Here is an 18,958-nt window from a genome sequence, read left to right on the forward strand (position 1 = left end):
CATTTACCCAAATTTATATCTCCACTTGAATGATTATTACATTGTGTATAAATAATGTAATAATGTATTTCTCTCCCTAATGGGTGAGACTGAGAGCAACCCATCCCAGAATAGCTCAGGGCACTCACCTGAAAGGGGAGAGAGCTGGGTTCAAGTTCTTGGTCCACATCAGGCAGAGGAAGGATTTGAATCCAGGTCTCCTAGCACCTGCGTGACTGCTTTAACCACATTAAACATTTTAAACGTTATAAGGGGGGAGGACTACAACTGCCACCACCTTCTGTGGCCCAATCTGGTGAGCAGAACTACTGGAGGATCCCATTAGGGCTAAGGTGTGAACTGGACATCTGGGTGTTGGGATGTAGGTAGCTGTGTGCATGCCCCACGGCAGAAATTTAGGCACAATGGGGCATTTCTAGCTGAAATTTAGGTGCTATGGGACCTTTAGGTGCCTACAGGGTTAGAGAGAAGCTGAGCTGGGTTTTTTAGGACCCGAATGTTGGACTTAGATGCCTAAAGTGGCAGTTAGGTATCTAAATCCTTTTGTTGCTGTAGCACCCAGAATCTTAAAAGTATGAAGAGTCTAAACGTGTGATAAGTGTGCATTTCTTATGTTGTCCTCTGCACCTGGGACAGCCGTTCTACCTGTGCATCAAGAAATCACCCTTTATTCCTTCACAGTCAATTGATGCCAGTGACATCTAAAAATAGGTAGGAAACACTGGTGATGTGAGAATCAGTTTAAAACCTGCTTCAGTATTTCTAAGTAGCCTTCCATCACTAATCTCCATCCCAACGCTATTTGTTCCTTTTCTTCTATCTTTTAATCATTGTATTGTAATGTCCTACTCTGTCATGATTCTGCAGACACTTACACATGTGCTTAACTTTACTATCATGAATGGTTCTATTGAGTTCAGGGGGACTAATCACAGTAGTAAAATTAAGCACATCTGTAAATCTTTGCCAGATTGGCACCCTAGACACCTTGCCTTTCTATACTGGTGGTTTACAAATAAGCCTTCCATGACTGCAGATTGCATGGCACCCTGAGAATACTATGTACCCCCACATTAAACTAATGGAGTAGAATAAATGTTACTAACTGGGTAATCTGGAGAAAATACACCTAGAAAAGGAAGCAGTTCAGTATGGAAAATAAATGAGATCATCCTGATGATTTATGAATCTATTCTTAGAAACGGTCAATATTGTGGATCTTTAAAGTTATTTTCAATTTTTAAAAAAGCCAAATGATCTCCAAAATCTGTTTTCACAGCTCATTTGTTACCTAGTTACTGCTACATTGAGAGATAATGAGAATAATTATCTAACATGGAATATAGATTTTTCTGAACAATAATAAACTAAGCAGTCATGTTAAAAATAGTTCAATTCTCATTATGCGCTGGCTCTAATTTTTCACAGATTCATAGAGATTAAGGCCAGAAGGGAAATTAGATCATCTAATCTAATTTCTATCTCACAGGTCATTAAAATTCTCCCAGTTATCCCTGTGTTGAGCCCAATAACTTGTGTTTGACTAAAGCATCACTTATATTTTGGCTAAAGTACATCTTCCAGAAAGGCATCCTGTCTTGAAATGAAGACATCAAGAGATGGAGAATCTACCACTTCCCTTGGTAGCTTGTTCCAATGGTTAATCACTTCACTGCTGCTGTTGTTGTTGTTTTAAGTCTTATTTCTAATTTGAATTTATCTGGCTTCAGCTGCCAGCCATTGGTTCTTGTTAAGTCTTTCTCCCCTATATTAAAGAGCCCTTTATATATAAAAATTTATAAATAAATATTATAAATATGTTATATATTTATATAAAAAATACCCAGTATTTTTTCCCCATGAAAATATTTGTCCACTGTAATCAAGTCACCTCTCAATCTGCCTTTTGATAAATTTAAGAGGCTGAGCTCTTTAAGTGTCTCACTGTAAGACATTTTCTCCAGCCCTTGAATCATATCTGTGGGTCTTTTCTGCACTCTCTCTTATTTTTCAACATCCTTTTAAAACTGCGGACACCAGAACTGTATGAAGTATTCCACTATTGGTCTCATGGATGCCGTATGCAGAGGTTAAATCACCCTCATACTGCTACTGACTGCTCTCCTGTTTATCACGTTAGCCCTTATTGCCACAGCATCTCTCTGAGTTGCTTGTCAACTGTGACCTCTAATTCCTTTTCACAGTCACTGCTTTCCAGGATACAGTCCCCCATTCTTCAGGTATGGCCTGCATTCCTTGTTCCTAGATAAACAGCGCAGCATTTGGCTGAATTAAAACACTTTTTGTTTGAACAGGCCCAAGTTACCAAGCTGTCTCTGTATGACTTCCCTGACCTCAGTGAAATTTACTACTCTACCAATCTTCGTGTTGCCTACACATTTAATGAGCAGTGATTGATGAAAATGTTGAATAGCATAAGGCCTAGTACCAGTCTATGTGGAACTCCATTATAAACAGCCCCACTGAATGATGATTCCCTATTGACAACTATGTTTTGAGATCTGTCAGTTAGCCATTTCTTAATCTATTTAATATCTGCTTTCTTGATATAGTGCTAAATTTGTAATCAGAATGTTATCTGGTATTAAGTCAAAAGCCTTACAAGAGTTTAGGAATATAACATCTATGCAGTTACCTGTATCAACCAAACTTGTAATTTCATCAAAGAATGAAATAAGGTTTATTTCAAGACCTATTTTTCAATAAAACCATGTTGGCTGGCATTATTTCTATTCCTATCCTTTAATTCTTTATCAATTGAATCTCGTATCAAGTTTCCCATTATTTTGTCTGGGATTGATGTCAGGCTAACTGGTGTATATCCGTGTCATCCCACTTGCCCTTTTTGAATATATTAACACTCTTTCAGCCTTCTGGAATTTCCTCACTATTCCAAGATTTATTAAAAATTAATACCAGTGGGCCAGAGATCTCCTTGGTCAATTCTGTTAGGACTCTTGGCTATAAGTTATTCAAGTTTGGACACTTTACAAAGTTTATCCGTAGTAGATTGTTTAACATTCTCTTTAGCTTCTAGTGGATTGAAAAGTACTTCTTCATCCTCATGTGATGTAAGTACATCATTCTTTTTTCCAAACACAGAACAGAAATATTTATTGAACACTTCTGCTTTTTCCCCTGCATCATTAACAATTTTACAGTCTCCATCTAGTGAGGGTCTATATTATTGCTATGATTTCTTTTGTTCCTAAAACCTTTTACAATCTCCTTGTTGTTCTTAGCCCTGCCAGCCATGGATTTTTCTCTATTGTCTTTAGGTTTCCTAATCAATGTTCTACACTTCATAACGTCTAATTTATATTGATTGCCATTTCCCCTTCTCTTCTATTGGTTATATATTGCTTTTTTATTTCCAATTGCTGCTTTCCTGAATTGGGACAGGTGGACCTAATCCTGCAAGCCTCGGCTTGTGTAACTCTGACATAATGGAGCTTCAGTGTGCAGTCTGCTTTTGAGCCCCGGATTGAGCCCAACATATAAAGTATGAAAAATATATGCTTTTGCAGTAGCCATATAAAACAGTGATGTTCCTCTAAAGATTTGTTAGGCATCTCTGTATGTTAAATACACCTCTACCTCGATATAATGCTGTTCTTGGGAGCCAAAAAATCTTACCGCGTTATAGGTGAAACCGCGTTATATCGAACTTGCTTTGATTCACCAGAGTGTGCAGCCCCGCCTCCCCAGAGCACTGCTTCACCGCGTTATATCCGAATTTGTGTTATATCAGGTCGTGTTATATCAGGGTAGAGGTGTACATAAAACCCTTGATTCTACCATATTAAAGTTTATAGAAGGAATTTCTGAAACTCACATTTAACTAGAAATAATTGTGATGTAAAGAATATAGTTTCCAGAAGCCACAAGTTTAGATTATGGCACACATTTTAGTTGTATGTGTAAATAAAACACAGGAACATACTAAATCAAACCATTAGTTGCTGTAGTTTGGTATCCTGTCTCTTGATACTGCCCCATTAGCAAATGGAAGGGGCAAGGCGCTCTATCATGGAATAATCTGGGCATAAGGGAAATTTCTTCCTAACTTTATTTAGTTAGTGATTTGCATATGCCCTGAAGCAAAGGGCGAATAGTCTGTCTAATGTAACTGTAATGCGGATACTCTTATTATTCATGTAAATGTACAATCCTTTTGGAGTCTTACTGTGTTCTTGGCCACTGATATCCTATAACAGTGAGTTCCTTTTATAAAAAAAGTACTTTTTAATCAATTTTAACTTCCTTTGCTATTAGTTTAATTGACCGTCATCTTGTTCTAATGTTATGAGAGAAGAAATATGGGAGTGCCTGGTTTACCTTTTCTGTACCAGTCACTGTGTTTTATATTGAAGTCGATAGAGATACATTAAATTATGACAGTAAAGAACTTGCTCCAGAATGTCGAACTCATCTCTGTTTCCAATTCAGTCCTGTTTAGTGGCAGTGATGAGAATGACTAGCCAGAGTTCAAAAGGAAATGCTTCATTTCTCTTCTAGCCCTAGTGCTTCATTCAATAATAATTTAAAAGCATCTGGGCTGCTTTGAGCTTTACTTCAAAATGTAAATTGGGAGCATCTAAACAGCATCTAAATTTAGTTTTAAGTAGAAGTTCAAATATAAAGCAGCCTGTCTTTTCTATGGTATTTACTTTAAAAATATGTGAGATCGGAGTGTTGGTATAATTTATGCTTTGGTGAGAGACAATAGACAAATATATGAGATCTGCTAGTGAGTTTGAAAGAAATCAGGTTGAGCTATAATTCATATGAGGGATTTACTTGACTCCTGCACAGTAGTTCAAACAAGGCCTATTAGGCAGTGACGTAGCTGGGGATATGGGAATCAAGGTGATAATTTGTCACACTTTGTTTGGCAGTGTCTTAATATTAGCAATGTTTGTTCATATCCATTTACAAATGCTATGTAGTACAGACTCATAAATTACTGTTGGGTGAAAATTATATTTTGTTTATATTTCCTCAATTCATGAGGCTACAAATGGACCACAACTGCCCTTTGGTCCCACTCATAAAACGTGGAGTGTTGACGTAGCAGAAATTACTTCATGTGAACATTTTATTTAGAAGTTTAATGAGAGAACTGAGGATTATGGGAAAAATGTATCTCTGGCCTAATGGAAAGCACACATGGGCCAAATATATCCTAATTTAGCACCATTGAAGACAAATATTTTTATTAATCAACCTCACCGGAGTTACACCAGGGATAAATTTGATCCATTGTGTTTATCAAAGGTGTCTAAGATGTGTTTGAATTTGAAAATCCTTTTCCTTTAAAGGACACCAATAACTTAACTAGGGCGTATGTTTGCAACCTGCCAAAATGACTTGCTTATTTCTGTAAGCTAACCTATAATTGGGTTCCTGCAGCCTTCCTGCTTCACATATGGTACTTATGAGTCAATTAAAGTGCCCTAACAAGCAATTACTGGTTTATTGTTTAATTTATTTTAGCGGCTCATGCTGTTCTGCTCGAAAGTTGCATATATATGTCAGCATGTAGCACAAATCATATTGTTGCCTGTGACTGAAGTCTGAAAACAAGGCTTTGGGAGATCAAATAAATCAATTCATGTTTTGGATGATAATTCAAATAAAATTAAAGAAAAAGTCATGTATTTGTGGTATGACATGCACTGACAGTGGCTTTTGAAAATATGAAGCATTGAATGAAAATTAGTTATCTACTATGATTGTGTGAATTCCAGCAGACTCTGCTTAAATCAAACCACTTGGACAAAATCTGATTTCTAGATACAAATGGAGTTTACTGGGGCCAATTTTTCAGAAGTGGCCTTTCGTTTTGCATTCCCAAAATAGTGAGTGCCTTTTGTGTGCCCCCATTACTTCATTCACCTCGTCCCACAGGTAAGGCTACTGAGTCCATGCATGCCAGATTAGTATCTGCATGTTCAGTATTGGTATGTACAAATTTCAGGAACAGTTTTAAATTAGCTGAAGATTTGGCCTTTAAGGGTGGTATTTAAACATTATTTAAACTGGATAAACAAAAACTCTCTGGGAGTCTGTAAAGGGGGAAGGAATTTATAGAAGGGTTGGGAAGTGTTCATCCACATATAATTTCTTGGGTGGTCTAAATAATACCATCCAAAAATTATACTTGGATGGACACTTCCCTACCCTTCTGCAACTTCCTTCCCCCCTTATGGGTTCCCAGACAATCTTTGTCTTTCCACCATAGAACCCCTCCTGACCATTCTCTTTCCATGATGTGTAGACATAAAGGTGCCTAAAGCACAGAAAGGGAGCAGAGTCCACATCCTAAATTGTTAGACTAAAAGAAGAATGGAATGCCATAATCTTTTACTTGCTCCCCATTGCCCTGAGTATCAGTTTAAAATGTCTTGATCTAGCTTTATTCACCATGCTTTGATCTGCATTTGGAAGTGTTTTTTTTTATCTTGGAGGACATCAATAACTTAACTAGGGAAGATGTTTGCAATGTGCAAAAATGAGTTGCATATTTCCATAAGTTACCTTATAATTGGATTCCTGCAGCCATCCTGACTTTATTTCCTGTTGTTTTCTCCACTCTGCAAATAACATCAGCCTTAACACTCTATTCCTTTTCTTTTGCCTCTCACCCCTCCATGGCCTATTTCTAAGCACTCTCCTATGGCTGGGCCACTTTGCTTGTTCCCTTTCACTTCTTGTCTCACTCTTGTCTCCGGGTTTTTTCTGTTCTGTTCCCTATGCATGGAATGACATCACTCTTCTTGTGCTCCAAGTGTCCCTGTCTCCTTCTCCAAGTCTCTGTTAAAAGCCCATTTTTTTCACCCAGCTTTTTCTTGTGCTATGTATTCCTCCTCTCCTGTGCCATTAGTCTCTCTTTAAAATATTTCACTTATTAGATATGCATGCTGTATAATATGATTTGCATTATTATTTATTCTACTACCTTATTTTCCTTTGCCCACACTTTACCTTTATCACCAAGTTCTCTGAGCTCCATGTTCTATGTCTAATATAGGCCCTGATCTCATGCACACTTAGATACATGCTTAAAGTTAAGCATGTGAATGGTCACATTTAGCTCAGTGGACTAATCGCGTACTTAAAATTAAGCATATGTGTACATGTTTGTAGGATCAGGGAGTTAGACTACAAGAGCATTGGGACATAGAATGCCTATTTTAAAATCTGTCTCTATTTGGAAATCATGTCCGTGTTAATATAATTAATTGTGATATTTTGTCATATAATAATAAATATTGCTGCATGTTTTTAAATTATGCAATTGTAAATGCTGGAGCATAGTTCCTGTAGCATATAGCATATTGTTCATCTCCTGGAGATGCTAGCCGTCATAACACTCCTAAAGAGAAATTTTAAATATTTACTTTGCCTCAATTATACTTAAGATGGGACATTATCGCAACTTTATGTAAGTAATTTTGGTGTCCTTGATGAAGATAGGCTGTACAAACCTTAGGCATCAACGTCTATTACTTGTTTAACCTTCCCAGCAGAGGACAATTACCATGCCTTATCATAGAGGAAAGCAACCTCTGCCCCTTTGCTTTCACAATTGAGAATGGGAATCTCTCAGTATCATTTTCGACTGCTAGTGTTGAGAGATGGTAAGGGTCAAAAAGATTGAAAGTGAAAGGCAAGGATCAGCAATTTGGAGGTAGTTATTAATATGCTGATTTACTGTCACTTGAGTCTAAAGAGACTTCAGCAGCTCTCGATATTTTTACATGCTCTTTAAAATACTGAATTTTCTTGAGAAATCTAATGACATTTTAATAAATTCTTTTCTTCTCTAATTTTTTCCAGGTCACCACCTACTCCCATAAATATTTGTATTTTTTTTTTTAATCCTGTGACTTCATTCTGGCATAGCTTTCCTATGTATCTTCAATGACCAGTTGATATAAGAAAACAATTAATTACCTTTCCTTTTCTCTGGTGCACTAAGCTATATTAGGTGATAGAAGAAAATAATTATGCATAGTCACTAAAGTATGGATTAATTTGGAATCTCCATAAAATAATAGAGCAAATCTTTAAAACTGAGATGTAATAAAATCTAAATTAGATAATGTTATGCTTTACAGCTTTACGGCATAGTATGTGGCTTTACATGAAGTCAGAGCACTTGTCTTAACTAGGCTCCTGGGGCCAAATTGTGGTGTAACTGACAACAGAGCTGGTCCTTAAAGAGAGGTTATCTAGTATCTAGGCAAGGGTCTTCTGGGTTTTGCTCCTGATTCTGCCCCTGATTGATTGCCTTAGTCAAGTCACAACCTGTCCCGGCCTTGGTTAACTTATATGTAGTGTGTATTTCGTAATCTTGGGGGTATTATGAGAATTAATTATTATTGAAGCTTTTAGAACCTATAATGAAAGACACTATAAAAGTGCAAGCTGTTATGATTTGTTGTGATTATTTGTCATCAATAGACTGAATCTCTGTCCAGACCTCTTATACTGCCCCTGTAACTTAGTGTGTGGCCAGCACACAGACATTAATACGTGTATCTTCCCAAAACAGCTGTGAAGTAGGGTAGCGTCATCATCCTCATGGTGGCATTTAAAGATTGTGACTCTCCCAAGGTCACACAGGATTTGTATCCAGTTCTTCTGAGTCTGACTGCTGCATCATAACCACAAAACTGTCCTTCCTGCCACTGGCTATTTAAATATCAGCCATTCATGTCATCTGTCCAGAAATTATTAGCATTTCAGAATCAGAATAATATTAACATTCATCTTCTAGACAGAACAGTTGAGAAAAACATTTTTTTAAACGGCTATAAGTTTTCTTATTTTAAAAAAAATCATTTTCCAGAAAAAGGTCGCAGTCTATGTACAATAAGCTCTTAACACTGCTATCCTTAGAATGAAATGGCAAAGCATATTGAGCCACATTCACCCCGATCCAACCAGATTGATGTCCGTGAAGTTATATTATGAATGAATTTGGCCCATTGTTTATGATTGGAGACTCTAAATGGTGTGCCTGCTTTGAACTATTAAGCACAATATTTCCACAAGGAACAATTCACTTTCCCTTTCTTTTTGTGTGAAATATCCTCCGTGACTCTAAGTTGATAGCTAAGGGCTCAGATCATCAGTCTCTGATATCCACAGTTCTGGCACCAGAGCCTCCATGAGTTTATGGAGTTTGGCTGCTACAGAGCTTTTTATCTTTTATTCGGCAGAGTTCAGACTTAGCCTTTAGCTACCCTTGGCCCCCATTCCCAAACAACATCATTACATGAAGACATCTCTCTCTCTTGTGCTGGCTTAGATGATGTGACCTACATGTCATTCACTAATGATTGAAACTTTTATATGCCCAACTGAATCTAGCAATATCCCCAGATGGCAGAGAACTATTTGGAGCTGACTGGTACTCACATAGCTAAAGGCCTTTAAATAGAATTATGTCTTCAGATTCTGGCAGGCCGGACTCATCTAAGCGGCATTTCCAGGCTCTGCATTAAGCATTATCATTATAGTATTGCCAGACTTGAAGAATAAGAGGCCCAGCTCATTTCCAAACATGGAAAACCCACACAAGGGACTGGAATTTCTGTGAGGTTCCCCTTACAGAGCTGCCACCTGATTGTTCCATGGGGGCTGAGGAATGGGGTTGGCCATTCCTTGCAGAACAGGGGGTGGATTCAGCCCCCATGGCTTGCAGATCTCTCAGATCTGTCCATGCATTCACAATGTGTCTCCAAAATACCTCTTCTCACTAGCATCACAACCCAAGGAGGGTGGATCTAAGGCATGGAAGATTGCATGCAAAACTAAATACAAAATACAGCCCCAGTCTGAATTAAGCTTGCTATTGATTCTTCATTGCTTTTCAGGGTAAAGAGGCGTATGTGTGTGTGACGCTTTAAGCGAGCCATTTCCCACGTCCCTAAGGCTTTCCGTTCCACCTGAACTGGTGGAAACTTCATCAGGAGGACTGTGGATTAGTACCACAGAGGTGGAATTCCCCACAGCCACAGAAGCAGGGCCAAATGGATGAGGCCCTCTGGGCAAGGATCCTAGAGAGACCACCTGCCCCGAGATGACCTATCTGCATTCTTACCCTCACCTATGACAAGCGCAGTTTAGGCATAATAGGAGAATGGGAACTCATACAGAAGCAGAAATATGCAAAGACACACTTTTGCCATTGCTCTAAGCATCACACTGTAGTCAAATGTCCAGGAAAGCTCTGAATTGGGTTCAGATTGAAGTAAAATAAAATGTAAAATTTCTTCAGTAGCAGCATAGTGTTTTAAATTTGAATCTATAACAGTAAATCAGCATTAGTGGTGCACTGGGGAACAGAAGGGGAAGAAGTGGCATTATAATGAAATCTTCAACTCTCTGACTCTCTGTACAAGGTCCACAAAGAATGGGCTGAAAAATGATACCATTGGACAGCAGACTGTCTCCTGAATTAGCAGACAATTTGAGGCCAACAGCCCTTTGTCTTTTGGCAGGTTTAAGAACTGCAAACTGTTGAAGTTAGAGTTAACCTTGACATAAGATGCAACTTTTTAGCTGTGAGGATAATTAAAGATTGGAACAGCTTACCAGGGCAGGTGGTGGATTCACCATTGCTTGGCATCTTTAAAACAAGGTTAAATCTTTTGTTAAAAGATCCACTTTAATCCAGCTTCTGGGAGAAATTCACCGGCCTGTGTATGCGGCAGGTCAGGCTGGATGGTCATACTGGTTCCTTCTGGCCTTGGAATCTGATTCTCCCTCTTTATCCCCTTTCTTCATGGCCGTGGGGAGAACAGGATTACCTCAACATGCTCATAACACTTGGAGCTCTGAATTAAACCTGATTGTAATAAATCTCATGCTTCAGGACTTCAGCCTGCAGGGGACAGTGTGACAGTCTCCCTAAGGGGAGAACAGAAGGTTTAGACCCCCACAATAAACAGTTAAACCAACTGTTTGCACACTGTGTTATTTGACTGTAGGAGCTATTGTGAAAGCTTGTAATGCACTGAATTTAATAGTCATTATGAGAGAGAGACACACACACAGTGTTTATGGTTATGAAGGTATATCTATGTATATAAAGAATACTGTAATTGTCATGCGACTTCAGCGTCGCTTCACAACAGGGCAGTGAAGCAACCAGGTAAGGAGGGGCTACCTCCTCAACCAGAGGAGACTCGTTTCAAGCGCCTTGCCATTGTCCAGCCCAGGAAAGAACAATGAGAAACTATCAAAGCAAAGGAGAAAAGCTTGAAACTGAAAAGAAACCCCAGTCTTTGGAAACAAAGAGAGGAAGGAGTTTTCCCTTCTTTGAATAACTACAGTGACTGAAGGAAAACAAAACTGCAAATCCTTTTAAATGGAAAGGAGCATTCAGAACTGGGGGACAGTCTTGAGGCAGGAGGCTGTCCATGAATACTGGATCCCTCCTGTAGCTAGATGGTATGCTGGGAAACTCTTTTAAGGCAGTAGGTAACTCTTATTATTCCTTTTCTAATTAGAAATGTATTTTCTAATATGAAAGGATAAAGGCTGAGGTTGCACCTTTGTTTCTTTTCTGCAAAACTTGTGTATGTTTGCTTCCCCTTTACTATTTCATATTAGAATCTGTGGTTTTACTATTAAATCAACTTTTTGTGTATTTTCATTTCAAGCAGGTCTGTGGTGTGCAAACTGTGTGGAGTGTGTGTGCCAAAGTGAGCTGATGAGTAGAGGGCTGGTTTCACATCTTGGGTCGGGGAGTGGTGGTGACTAACGAGAGTGGTGTCCAAGAGGCTGGTAATTAAGAACTCAGAGAGGAAGTATTTGGGGATACTCAGGACTGGAAGGACTGTTGGTGTTACCCTGCAAAGAGTAAATGGGCTGGTGAAAGCCAGCGTGCAAGATTATGCTGGTGTGCTGCCTACTAGTGGCAGGGATCTGAGCCATGGCTGCACAACCCAAGGGCCCCAAAGCTTACAGGGTAGGCAGTGACAGAACCCCGTACTGGTCTGGGTGGACCCCAAAATGTCAGTCAGGAAGGAACATTTTCCCCCTAATGCATAATTGGCTACATGTATTCTGTTTTTTCCCCCCTGCCTTCCTCTGAAGCATCAGAGATTGACCACAGCTGGAGACTGGACACTGGGCAGGGTAGATCAGGGCTCAGAGGTAGTACAGAAAATCCTTTTAAGGTGCCAGTCTGGTGCGTCTTGCTCTAATGCTCAGGGTCACAGTGATTTGGGGTTAAAGATGATTCCACCCACGCCCAGATCGGGGGTTTTCACTTTCCTCTGGAACATGGGGTGTGGTTCACTAGATAGGGTCATTTAATTTGGGCATATCTCACCTAATCAATTCCCTGCCATTGTAGGGGCTCTGGACATTGGTGACACCTTGGTCTCTTCTGTTCTATGCCTGTAGCATATGGTTGAGTCTCCTGAGGACTGAAATGCTTAAGTGCAAGTAAAGTCTTTGGGCTTGATATAGGGGTGTTAAGGAGAAATTTAATAGCCTGTTGTGTATAGGAGGTCACACTAAATGATCTAATGGTCCCTTCTGACCTTAAACTCTATGAAACTGTGAAATTGACTGTAAGATAAGTAGTCATTCTTTTTGAGTACTGACAAGCACTTATCTATATCTTTGCCTTTTCAAATGCTGTCATGTACAACCAAAGGGTTATATTCTAATTTCTGAAGCAACATGGCTATCATGACTTATATCAAATTTCTGTTATGGGTTGTCCAGCTGTAGCAGTAAATAGTTTTTGGATGGTCCTATGCTATATAATTGGTTAGAATATTGCTCACAAAGTGCAAAACAATGGACTCTTTGAGAATATTGAACTTTCAGAATCTGATTTACATCATAAGCTTTTTGAAGCAAGGATATGTCTTTTACCATGTCTGTGAAGCACCTAGCTCACCTTTGAATGCAGTATGAATAATAACTAAATATAGATTTTCTTTATATTATTGGTATAGAAAAGCAAATCTTGCATATATAGGTAGCTGGTTTATTAGAATGCAGAAACTAAATGTATACAGCATTAACAAAGAGGTTTTTTTTTTTCTCTAGCTGTTGTATGCCTCTCAGACAATAACTATGCTGCAGATGTCACTGAATGCATGAAGTGGACAGAACCTATGCCTTCCCTGGTACAGGAGTGTCTAATTCCCTGCAAAGATGATTGCACATTCACCCCGTGGTCTAAATTTACAGCATGCTCTTCAGATTGTGAATCAACAAAAAGTAGAAGAAGATCACTCACAGGTACAATCATTCTTTTATATGTTATGATTTATGGACATGACTTGTGAACAATCTTTTTCCGATGTTGCTGAATTGACTTTGAACTTTTGTCAGATTACAAATAGAATATTGTTCATCTTTGAACAAATATTTGTCCATTATTCTATATAAAGGGCTCATGTAGGTGTGAAGGCAGTGCAGGAATTGACCCAAACTAGTTCAACATGGGCTGCAGATGGATCAAAAGTGATACTTATTGTGACATGCTCAGGACTCAGAGCCCCATTGTGTTAGCATTTTGCCTTAGCAAGAGTGAAAGCTTTGCTGCTGCTAAGCTGTGTTTCAGTTCCCTGACATACCAGCCCATCTACCTTGCCCACAAACTCTTAAAGACGCTAAAGGTCAGTCTAAACGTTGCCCTGCAAATAATAAGCGGTGGAACCCCTGTTCCTGAGTTCCCCAGAGACATCTCCCTGCAGCGTCCAGATCCTCTCACTGGACGTTCTGAGAATGTCCAGTGAATCTTGCTGCCTCCAAAGAGACGGAGCACACATCAGCCTTTTAGGTTATCTGACAACTTACACTTAATTTTAATACACAGCACTGTGGTGGTTTTGTAATAAAACAAGAATCAGTTTACTAACAGAGAAAAGAGATTTAAGTGATACTAAGCAAGAATGAGACAGATGTCATTACAAATAACAAAAAACAAAACATATATTTTCTAGTGACTAAAACTTAATTTTAGTAAGTTACAACCTTTGCCTAAGCAATTTTCTTTCTTACATCAAGTTAGCAGCATCCCTAGCCCGCCACACTAGGGGATCCAACTTTCACAGGCTCAAAGAGCACTATACCCTATGCCACCAATGAGAAACTGCAGAACTGGAATTAATTTGCAAACTGGACACCATCAAATTAGGCCTGAATAAAGACTGGGAGTGGAGGGTCATTACACAAACTAAAAACTATTTCCCCATGCTATTTTTCCCCCTACTGTTACTCACACCTTCTTGTCAACTGTTTGAAATGGGCCATCCTGATTACCACTACAAAAGTGATTTTTCCTCTTGCTAATAATAACCCACTGTAATTGATTCGTCTTGTTAGAGTTGGTAAGGTAACCCCCATCTTTTCATGTTCTCTGTATATATGTATATATGTATATATGTATATGTATATATATCTTCCTACTTTATTTTCCATTCCATGCATCTGATGAAGTGGGTTTTAGCCCATGAAAGCTTATGCCCAAATAAATTTGTTAGTCTCTAAGGTGCCACAAGTACTCCTTGTTCTTTTTGCTGATACAGACTAACATGGCTACCATTCTGAAATATGTCACCACAGTGATGGATAACTAAAAGGTCTTCTTGCTCCCCTTATGATTAGTCAAAGTCCACTGTCTCAGCCTCAAAAGCCAGGAAGGCTTCCTGGGGTGCAGATTCTGTCCTCCAGCATGATTGTTAAATGGTCATCTCCCCCATTTGTTTAGTTTTATGGCTTTGTTTACCTTATATGTAAATATACTTTAATTGTCCTCTACCTAGGCAAGCAGATCAGACAGGTAAATACAGATTTCTTTGTCTTTAGCAGATTGGTTTCCTCTTCTAGTGCTCATCCCTATGTGTATTCTACACATGGAATGCATGCGCACCATACCCCCCAAGTCCAGAGATTCTTAACAGGCAGTGTCCATTGGCCCACACATGTGCAGTTGATCTCCTCATGTTCCAGAACAAGGGCTGATGCTCCTTCAGTTTCTTCTTACCACTGCATGGCCTGAGTCGGAGTCTTCAGCGTACACAGATTTCTCCAGCTTCTTTTATAGCCTGTAACTAGATATTGTCACTTGTTTTTATATTAGCATAGAGTTTTTATAGTATAGCTTTTTTTCCCGCTTGCTGGAGAGTCCCTCCCTAAAGACTGGGACTATGTCCGGGGTTCAAGAATTGCTTCTCTTGCTCCTTCTCTGTGAGTGACGACCACCAATGCTACCGTTACTGTTTGAGTGAGATGCATATCTCTGAAAAGTGAAGCATTTGCCTCTTGTATTCTCCGTGGACATGTAAAAGTCATGAGCTTCAGGTGAGGAAACAGGTTATGGAGAAGGCTATGAGTTCTCACTCAGATCTGGGTCAGGGAAATCCCTTATTCATTGATGCCAACTAGCAAGCAGCACCCCTCTGAACACGAACTCGGGAGCGAAGCCTAGAGCTGTGTAAGCCCAAGGACTCATGATCCAGGGCTTCACATGAGAGTAAGGAGCACTGTCCTGGTTACAAGAACAGATTCCTGTCCAAATCTGTTCCTAAGAGAAGAGTTTCCTCCACAAACCTGTCAAGGTCAGGCCAGCCTTTGTATTCAGATCCTAAGGGCTCAGGACTGCTTAAGACCCCCCCAGGCAGGAGGTTAAAGTGCAAAAGAAAAAGAATCAGTCAATTTTATTGGTGGCTTCGATCCTAAACATAAAGATCGGCATCCACCGGGCCATCTAAGAGCAGTGGACCTGACTCTTTGGAGGTACTGATCCATCCTTTGAAGGACTGGTCATCCACAACATTTTGGGATGCGTCAGAACTGTCGATCCTAACTTTGGGAATGCCCCAAACACCGGGACGTATGGATACTTATTTCTTGCCAGACGATATCTTCCTCCCTTACCTATAGTCCCCTCTCCTCTTGGGTCCAGTTCTCCTGAGGGACATTGCCACACCAGACGACAAAACTACTTCAGTAACACTGGAACCATCTCCACTCCAGTGCTCAGGTAGGAGTGTTCACCTTCTGGTACCGTCATCCCCACCAGTGGAATGAGAGCAGTTCTTCAACTCGGACGAGTCAGATGCTCAGGCCAGTCCTTCATCTCCTCAAACCGAGATGAGTCCTGATAGGCACTCAAGGAGAGCCGGATGCCCTCCACCCAAATATGAATTTCCCAGGGACATCTAGTACTTGATGCCATGGGGTCACCCTCATCTGGTTGACCCCTCGTAGTTGCCCTACTGAGGCCTGTGGAACCATATGGCAGATGTTTTGGATCCATCCATGAGTCCTACCACACCTCTCCCACTTCTCATCCACCGGATCCATCATTATGAGGAGGAAATCTCATCTTCATCTCCAGAAGAAGCAATCAGTCTGTCCTCACCATCTCCACCAGACAATGAGAAGCAGTACCAAGAGCTGCTGCAGAAGATAGCAAATGACCTTCAGATCCCACTGAAGAAGGTTCAGAATTCCCATTACTGGCTCCTTGACATTCTGTAACCTACAAGTCCAAGGACATTCTGTAAGCTACAGGTCCAAGCAAGGTGGCACTCCTGGTAAAAGAGGGCACCATGGAGCCAGCCAGAGTGATCTGGCATACCTCAGCCTACTGCTTCTCCACACCTAAAAGAGCTAAGAGATACTATTTTGTCCCAACCAAAGGAGCTGAGTTCCTTTTCACCCATCCAGTGCCCAACTTGTTAGTGGAGCAAGCAGTCATGGAGGGAGCAAGGTCACAACATCCTAAGACCATCCCCGTTGTCAGGGGCTCCAAGAGGTTGGACCTTTTGGGAAGAAAGGTTTTTTCCTCTGTGAGCCTGCAATTCTGTATCACAAAATTTCAGGCTTTGTTAACAAAACATAATTTTAACTGCACTAGTTTGGCAGATTAAGGACAAACTTCTCCTTGAGGCCAGAGCCAAATTTCAATCCTTCATCAAGGAAGACAGACTAGAGGCAAAAACACCCCTACAGCTACAGTGGTTGCAGTGGACACAGCATTTAGAGGGTTAGACACTGGTATAGTGATGAGGTGTCTCTTCAGGGTTTCACAAGGAAGTGCAGAACACCATAGAGAACTTACTATTCAAATCAAATTTGTTTAACGAGAAAACTGATGTAAGTCTACACTCTTTGAAAGACTTTGGATTGAACCTCCACTTCCTGAGAAATTACACCCTGGCCCTGAAGAGAAAACACCAGCGGCCAAGACAACTGCCTCCACAAACATTCTACCACCAACATCCAGTCATATATCCGTGCAATGGCAGAGGGTTCAGAGACCTCGATTTTCAAAATCCTCTACTATCACAACCTCTATCCATTCCCACCCACCCATTAGGAGCTACTTTTGATGCCTCAGTTGAGAACTGACCAACATTATTTAAGCCAACCACTTCTATCACCCTGTCCCCCCACCTTTGGGGACCATCTCTCACTTTTGGCCCACAATTGGGACTCTATCATGAAGGAAAGGTGGGTTCTAGAAATTATCCCATGGTTACTCCATCTAATTTCTCTCCTTTCCTCCCCACAAAGCTCCTTCCTGGTTCCTCTTCATGGAACATTCTTAGGAGGACATTCTTTGCTAGGAGACAGATTCTCTTCTCCAATGAGGGACAATAGAATAAGTGACACCTCAGTATCAAGGGAGAGGGTTCTATTCAGTATATTTCTTAGTCCCCAAAAAAGACAGAGGGTGGAGACTCATTATCTTTGACAACCGGACATCTTTATTTAAAAGTCAAAATTCAGGATGGTTACACTAGCATCCATAATCCCTTTCTACAGGAGGGAATTTGGTTTGCAGCTCTCGATATGAAGGGTGCCCATTTTCATGGAGATATTCATCTATCCCACAGAAAGTTTGGTTGAGTCCTAGTAGGTCAGGAACACTACCAGTTCAGAGTCCTTCCCTTTGGACTAGCAACAGCACCCAGCGTATTCATGAAGGTTTTCTCTGTGGGGGCAGCCTAAACGAGACACCACGGTTACACAGTTTTCCCACATTTGGATGATTGACTCCTAGCAGGACAGCTCGGCTACTCCATCTTCTAGCAGCACTGGGTGTCTGTGTGAACAAAGAACAGTCCGTTTTGAGCCGCATGCAGATGGCAAACTTTATTGGAATGACGCTGAGCTTACCTTCATTAAGAGATTTCCTCCCAAAAGAAATATTTCAGACAATGAGCAATCTGATAACACAGGTTACTCACAAACCAAAGACTATGGTCTGGGTATTCCTTTCTCTATTAGGACACATTGTAACAAGTGCAACCCTTCTGGTTTGAGGCTTTCACCTGAACAACCACGCAGTACAGGGCACTTGGACCCCAAGGGAGGCGAGGCTGCAGATTAAGCTGCTGGAACTGAGAGTTGTCCACCTGGTCTGCAAGGCCTTCCTCCCATTCACTCCATATCCAAGTAATGGCAGTCAACATTACCACAGTATTTTATTTAAACAAGCAGGTTGGATCAAGATCCCTTCCCCACTGCCAGGAAGCAGGAAGGTTTTGGAATTGATGCATTGGAAACCACATCATTACCCAAGCCAGGTGTTCAGAATTCTTCAGCGGACAACCTAAGCAGGCACTTCTCAGCAGATCACCAGTGGGAAATACACAGCTGTGTCCTGAATGGACTAGTCACTCAGTGGAGAGCACCTCAATGGGATCTCTTCACATTCCAAATAAACAGTAAACTTCCCCTGCACTACTCCAGATCAGCTATTGGTCACAACTCCGAGGGTGACACTCTCTTGCTGTCATGCATAGACTAACTCATAAAAGCTGCTGCCCATTCCCCTGCTACCCAAGGTCTTGAGAAAGATCCACCACAACTGGACCAGAGTCATTCTTATAGCACTCACCTGGCCCAGACAGTTGTGGTTCCTAGAACTTCTGAGAATGTC

At 40.5% G+C, this 18,958-nt stretch overlaps 1 protein-coding gene across 2 annotated transcripts in view; it reads left to right on the forward strand.

Moving 5' to 3' along the window:
- The window catches only part of THSD7B (thrombospondin type 1 domain containing 7B), a 491,576-nt gene that overhangs the window by 335,717 nt on the left and 136,901 nt on the right, over positions 1-18,958 (forward strand). For both annotated transcript variants that reach the window (XM_034786451.1, XM_034786452.1), the window contains exon 13: positions 13,105-13,299. In XM_034786451.1, the coding sequence (XP_034642342.1) occupies positions 13,105-13,299 (195 nt within the window). The remainder of the gene's footprint in view (positions 1-13,104; positions 13,300-18,958) is intronic.

This window comes from Trachemys scripta, chromosome 11 (genome assembly GCF_013100865.1).
Source record: "Trachemys scripta elegans isolate TJP31775 chromosome 11, CAS_Tse_1.0, whole genome shotgun sequence".
Classification (NCBI taxonomy): Eukaryota; Metazoa; Chordata; order Testudines; family Emydidae; genus Trachemys; species Trachemys scripta.